Source organism: Accipiter gentilis, chromosome 8 (assembly GCF_929443795.1).
Source record: "Accipiter gentilis chromosome 8, bAccGen1.1, whole genome shotgun sequence".
Lineage (NCBI taxonomy): Eukaryota > Metazoa > Chordata > Aves > Accipitriformes > Accipitridae > Astur > Astur gentilis.
The window spans coordinates 7,828,200-7,835,214 of NC_064887.1; the positions used below are offsets into that span (position 1 = coordinate 7,828,200).

The 7,015-nt window shown below is 34.0% G+C and overlaps 1 protein-coding gene across 2 annotated transcripts in view; it reads left to right on the forward strand.

Annotated features, from left to right (window-relative positions):
* Window positions 1-6,511, forward strand: part of EPS15 (epidermal growth factor receptor pathway substrate 15) — a 51,928-nt gene extending 45,417 nt beyond the window's left edge. Inside the window, exons 12-13 of one of the 2 annotated variants that reach the window (XM_049809352.1) lie at window positions 2,521-2,699; window positions 4,608-6,511. In XM_049809352.1, the coding sequence (XP_049665309.1) occupies window positions 2,521-2,699; window positions 4,608-4,754 (326 nt within the window). In that variant the 3' untranslated portion in view covers window positions 4,755-6,511. The remainder of the gene's footprint in view (window positions 1-2,520; window positions 2,700-4,607) is intronic. The other variant, XM_049809351.1, reaches the window with a different exon arrangement.
* The last annotated feature ends 504 nt before the right edge of the window (window positions 6,512-7,015 follow it).

A 7,015-nucleotide genomic window follows, 5' to 3' on the forward strand; every position in this document is an offset into this window, starting at 1 on the left:
GATTGTGAAGTGTCTGAATTTAGAATGAATGAGCAGGATGTGAAACAAGTCTGTTCCTGATCTGTAGATGGTTTCCTCAGAGTTATATTTTTCATGGTGTTTAGCATCTTTGTTTGTTTTTTGAAAAGAGAAAGGATTTAGAAAACAGGAAAAACCAGAGTCATTACAAGAATCTGCAAGAACATAGCATGGCTGCAAATTAAATGGTTACTAATGTGGTACATTGTGAGTCTTGCATTAAATTATGCTTAAAGTGAGAGTTCAGTGTGTTTTATCCATTGCAAAACCTCTGGTTTTAATGCAAAATGAATTAAATAGGGTTAAATGATTGTCTCAGGTTTTCAGATTAACTTTTTCCAGGTGGCCTTGCCAGAAGTCTGTAGTAGTAAACCTAGCCAATGTAATAGTAATAAACCCAGGTTTCCTATGCTGTTTTCTGTTCAGTGATAGCTAAGTCCTCTGGTCTACTCCACGACACAAACCACTCTGCTTTCCAGAAAAGGCCATGATTATCAAAGATAACACCTTGTGGTTGCGACAAGCCCATGTTACAACAGACTCCTCATTCTCAAATTTATTTTTTTTTTGCATAGATTGGAAAACATATTACTAGTATTCCTTTTTAAGTTTCTGTCCTTTGTTTAATTTTCTTTAAAAAACTCTATTGCATCATTTTTTCATCATTGCACTATATGGATGAATCTTAAGATGTTTTGGAAAACTGTAGCATGAAACTTAAACACATATTCATCTTCTTCCTCAAAAGAAGGGGAACACAGTAAATGTAGGAGTATTAATACTAAAGTTTAATTTCTAATGTTGATGTGAGATCTGGTTCATGCAAGTGATCAGTTTCATTGTAAATAACATTAAAACAGCTGATATGACAAGTGATGATAATTTGAATGTTTGATAGTGTTTCCTCTTATGGTGGTCCTTATTTAAAACAAAAAAAGGATTTCTGACTTTGTTGTATGGGAGCGGCTATGATGTGGTGTACATATCCGCTTTCTGAATGCAAGCTTCTAGTGGCGGAACAACAGCATCCTTATCAATATATGACTAGAAAGAAGTGGCCTGTTTTGATTTGCACATATTAAAAATGATACTGTGGCTATCTTGATAACCATTCCCAATAAATTATTTTCCCAATAGAAATAAAAATTGGAGATACTTAAGTGTATTTGGTTTTAATTACCCCTTGGGCCTGATTCAAAACAAGGAAATGCTTTTTAAAATAAATGCCCCAAAATCTTTCTCTTTAATTCATCATGCTACTGGAAAGTGTGCAGCAGGGCTGTTTGCTTGCCTCTGAAATCTGTTGCCTTTCTAGATATTGATAAGCACCCTGATTTCATGATTTTTGGGGCAAATTTGGAGATTGTATACTTCATATTTTTGTACTTATCCTTCCCATGTAGAAATATAATTCCCTAGATGGCATTTGAAGCCGCTTCTCCCACATTGTTCAAGAAATAGACATGCATTGTTTGCTAGTAATAGAACATCATCAGTGAGTGAGAGCTATCATGGCAAGGCTATCTGCAAAGTGTCTAAGTAAATCATATATTCCCGAGGGGCTATTCTCTAAATTATTGCAAAATTAGAATCCTTTTTGGTCTATGAAAGAATTTTTAGACTAACTTAGAACAGTGATATGCAAAATAATAAGCACTTTGGTTCGATTCTAGAGTTTTAATCTAACATGGCAACAGAAGCAAGTTTTAAAATATGACCATTTTAACTGTCAAACCACTTGCAGAACCCGCTAGTTGAATTCAAGAAACTGCCACGAAACATTTTCTGTAAGCAGTAACATATGGAGAGAATGGTGGGATGAAATTCAGCTCAACTATTCTTGGAAGTATTTGGGTTAATGTCCTCAAAGGTGTTGAAAGCTGACAGGGGTTAACCTGAAAAAAGAACAAAGATAGGTGGGGGCTTGTGCCTGATTCTGTTATATCTGCTGCTACTTAGGCAAGGATTAACGAAATAGTTAAGCCTGTGATTGCTTGTTATCATATTGCTTTATTCTGTTAGTTTGAAAGCTACAGAAATTCCAGGTGTTAGCATAGTGAGAGGACATGATGTTTTGAAGACTTACAAATATATTTCTGGTCTCTGAATGAAATTGTGTTAACTTGATCCAAACAAATAATAAAATAGCCTTGCTGCAATGATCATAGACAGTTGGTAAGCAGAATTAAAAATACTGTGCTGATAGAATAGGGGCTCAAAACTGTTAGAAATTCTCTTCCCCAAACAGTTAATTAGTACATAACTATGTTCTTGAATCATTAACATACATGTGTTCCTTTTTATCTGATTACCCTTTAAGAAACTATGGACCATACCCTCATTTTTTAAATTGGCAACCCTTCCTCTGAAGTCATTGCAACTCCACTAGTTTACTAGAAGAGGTTGCATTCCAAGTAGCTTTTGAATTTGTTTTTTTTTTACTATTTTTGGCATGTTATTACCTGCTATCTTAAATTCATTTTAAATTCATTTTAATCTAAGGGAAAAGACCTATCAATCAAATAGACTCTTCAGATTCCTTTAAACCGAGCGATCCATTTCAGCCTTTCCCCACCCCAGACATTCCCAAAGAACAAGAAGCAGATCTATTCTGTGATCCATTTGCTCCCACCAGCGTCAGTAAAGAGGCTGACCCCAACAATTTTGCAAACTTCAGTACTGTGAGTAAACACTTTTTACATTTGTTTCAGTATAATGACAGCTTTGAATGGTTCACACTGAAGTCTTCAGTCTATTTTAAAATATTAAAACATATCCCATGTACAAAAGGGATATCACTTCCAGTTAGAACAGTATCTACATTTAGTTTACAGCTGAGGCTGTCCTAAAACAAAATACTGCAAAATGTTGTAGTTAATGTTTAAATTGCATTGCTTTTGTGCGGTTTTTCATGAAGGCATCCTAGCTTTTAGAAAATAGGACTTTCTAAGTATCTATGTTCTAAGGATTATCCATTTTATCAAAGCATGCAGCAGATTTAAATTATCTATCTATAACAAGCACACTGTTAACTACCCAATTAAAAATAAAACAAAAGGTGTGATTTTAATTTAGCTGTCATTGAACCGTTTGGTCATCATTTCGATGTACTGAAATACTGATAAACAGCCTCATAATGGTGTATGTTAATGTAATATAATTTGAATGGCTAGTAAATTCCAGATTTACATACAATGAAGTAAAAAGTAGTAAGTGTCTCTTTATAACCAGAATCCATTTCATAGAAGTCGTGGTGTCCAAGCAGTAGAAGCAAATCTAAAGGTTTGTGCATGCCTATGTATTTTTTTTTTTCTTTGAGCTTTTGCAAATAGGTGTTTTGAAAGACATCATCCCACTTACAAGCTTGATACCTGTTAAATGCAATTTGCATTTACAGTATCTTGATCATAGTGCTTTTTTATTTTCAGGCCTAATAAACTATGTGCTTGATTGAAGTTATCTGAGGATTGACAGGCTCTCAAAATTGACTTGCACTGGTTGATGTGTCTTGTAGCATGATAATTTCTGAAATGCTGTTATTGATCACTGTTATTAGTTAAAGGGACTGAGAAGCCAGTTTGCAGGAGAGAATGTGAAATGTGGAAGAGAAAGGAAAAATGTTCATTATCTTTATGAAGGAAAAAGTATTCTTTTCCAGCTGGAATTACTGAAAATACTAAGTGAGCTATGGAAAAAACTCAAGCTTTTCTACAATTATTTCCCAAAGAAGCAGCTCATAGCAGAAACTACCTGGAGTATATTAAGATAATTGTTTCAAACTTAACATTGGGACATTTGTGAAGACATGGCCTTCACCTACCTCTTAGCTTTTCTGCATGCTGACTAGAAACAAACTTTAGCATAATCTTTTGTATTTTACATAAGGTAATACTCTTAACTGTCTCTGATTTATAATCATTGTACCACAGAAATTGAGTTCACATTCTGTTTGCATCAATATACATGGAAAGAATCTGTTGGGTTTTGTTGTGGGGTTTTTTTCCTGTTGTATCACACTGGCCTTTCTCTATATTACTACTAGGCTTCTAACTGTACGGTTACCGTATTATTTTGCGGCTTCTTGGCAGAGGTATTTTTCATCTGTGCAATTAAAATCAGTCATTCTACAGCTAATTTTTACAGTCATTGTCACTTGGAAGAATCATCCCTAATGAAAGTAGGGTAAATCAGGATATCCCACAGTGTGGATAGGGCTGTATTTTGTAAAATGTTCTCCTGATTTATACCAAATTTTTCTTATATAGGCTGGTTTTTATCCAAAATAGTTTGAATTTAAATTATAGCACTTTCTGTTCTGTAACTTTTTTGAAAATTAATACTGAATTTTGAAACATGGCATATGTCATAAAAATATATCAATTGGATGGCTTCAATGCAGTTCTTAATAGTTAAACCTTAGGCTACGCTAATCTTAATAGTGTATTAAAATTAAAAAGCAAGTAATATTTGAAGACTAGAATATATACAATATTTTGATAAACCATAATTGTCCCTTAAACCAAAGACTTGGACAGTATTAGTTATCATTGTATTATTAATTTGGTTTATTTTGTCTTTTAAAAATGCAGTATTCTACTGAGGAAGACATGATTGAATGGGCTAAGAGAGAAAGTGAGAGAGAAGAGAAAGAAAGATTGGCAAGACTAAAACAGCAAGAGCAAGAAGACTTGGAACTGGCTATTGCACTCAGTAAATCTGAAATATCAGAAGCATGAAGTTTAGAATAAGATTTTGTCTTATGTCAACCGTTTTGTCCCTTTTCCTGAATACCTAACCTATTTAAATGTTAATCAGAAAATACATATATACAAGAAACCATGAAAGGTTTTAAATTTCTGAAAGTGGTGTGAATGTTTCTGCCTAAATTCAACCCTTTTTGGTTATTGTTTGAATAACTGTTAAGTTTAGCATTCATTTTTTCTCAAGTTTTCAGGAGAAGAAAGTACTTTTCCCAGCGCTAAGCAAATCAGTTCAAAATGTAGATAGTGAGATTGTAGTTTGACTGTAATCTGTCAGCAGTTGGTAACTGAGCATAAAGTGAACATAGCAATTATTCTGCCATGGCTGGCTGTCTTCCACCAAGCAGTTAGTCATCTGAAACCTTTTATCCTTCTAAAGAGATTTTAGTAATGCCAGAGTTGTGGAGTGCTTTATTTTACAGGTATGCATATAGATTTTTCTCTTCATTGAAGATTCTATGTTTGGATTTGAAATAACAATCTTCATGGTGTCTAAGTGAGAGCGCATCTTTCTGAAACCTTTAATGCTTTTCTTGCATGGTCATAGGTTTTAAGACAGACCTTTTGTTTTATAAAGCAATTAAGTTGAAGATTCATGTGCATTTGCTGTTGGCCAAGATGACTGTCAAATTACGAGACCCCACTGCTATTTGAGCCACTTTTGCCTGTGAAATATGCAGCTGAACTGGCAAGTTAAGTTCAATTTGAAATAGGATTGAGAATAGAAAGAAAAAACAGGTAGTCTGATTTTATTTTTTTTTTTTTAAACCACAGTTGTTTTCTGTATATGTAATTTATTGAATGCCAACTGATAGTTGCACCTTAAACTGAATGATTTCTTTACGGTCACTGAGTCAGAGTAGGATTGATAAAATGTTAATGAAAATAACTTAATGAAAATAACTTATTGTTCATTGTGAAAGAACTCTATTCTGGAGAATTAGTTTCATTAAAAAAATTCCAAAAAGAATAATCTTTTGCCCTAAGAAGAATGGATGGCAGCAGCATAAACATCAAGAGATTTTATTTTTTCTTGCACTTTTAACCTGTGGTATTTCAGTTGAGGAAATTGAAGTGTTTCAACACACAGCACTGGGGGGGGAAAGGGGAGAACTCAGACATGCTTCAGTATATTTAAGCTCTTCCCATTACCTATCAATGCTGCTGTTTCATGAGTTTGAGGGTAGTTTTCAATTTTTCAGGAAAAATGGGTAACCTGACTGGGATGGTTTTTCTTTTGCACTGGGAAATGAGCATTTATATACCTGCTCAAAAAAGTAACTTAAAATTTTGCAAGTATTAAATAGTTGTAACTTATCTATACATCTTTGTAATGAGTGTACACTAATCTTGCAAATCATATGCTTAACTGGATTACATAGTTTCTTATCTTTTGTTCAAAATGTATACTCAGTGGACCAACACAAAATTATATGTATATATTATATATATATTCCTGCTTTCCTTTACGGAATTTAAAGTTTTGAGTCATTTGATGTTACATTTCATGTTACTGACTCTGACTATAGTACTTTTATTCAGACTACCAACAAACCACTGCTGTGAGCTAAATGGCATTACTTTATGAAGTTTTAACTGTTTGGGTTTTCTTTTTTTAAAAAAAAACTTGTTCAGGTTGGATTAGCCTCTATTTATAGACTTCCCTTTTGTTTAAAAATTCTAACAATAGCCTGTAATTATGAAGAAATAAAGTTTAAGTACATAAGCGTGAACTGTTTGCCTATTTTTTTCAAAAGGGTGCTGTGAGCTGTAAAGCAACATGTAAATGTAATGCAAACAATATAACACGTTCCAGTTGTAGTCCGTTGGGAGTGGGTTAATTTTCAGAGAAAAAAGCTGCCTGAATCTGGAGGTTAGCTAAAGTGCACACTAATCCCAGCTGTCACTTGCTTCATTAGGAGTTGTGGCAGCTTCGGAGAAAACTTGGGCTACTCTTGTCCAAGGATTTTTGCCTGCAGAAGGGTTGAAGAGCCTCAATGTTTAGATACTTCAGATTTCTCTGTGAAGATATGTAAGCATCCTCTACTGGCTGCTGTCAACATACAGGGCTTAAGAGAACTTTAGTTTGACCCAGTTTATATGATTCTTCTCAATATGTATGTCGGCATAATGTCTCCTTTATGTCAAGCCATAGACTGCTTGGTCAGAGGTTTGGGAGGTCCAACAACAACTTACATGTGTCTTTGATTCTTTTGTTACAGTAGTGCTAGGTTTTA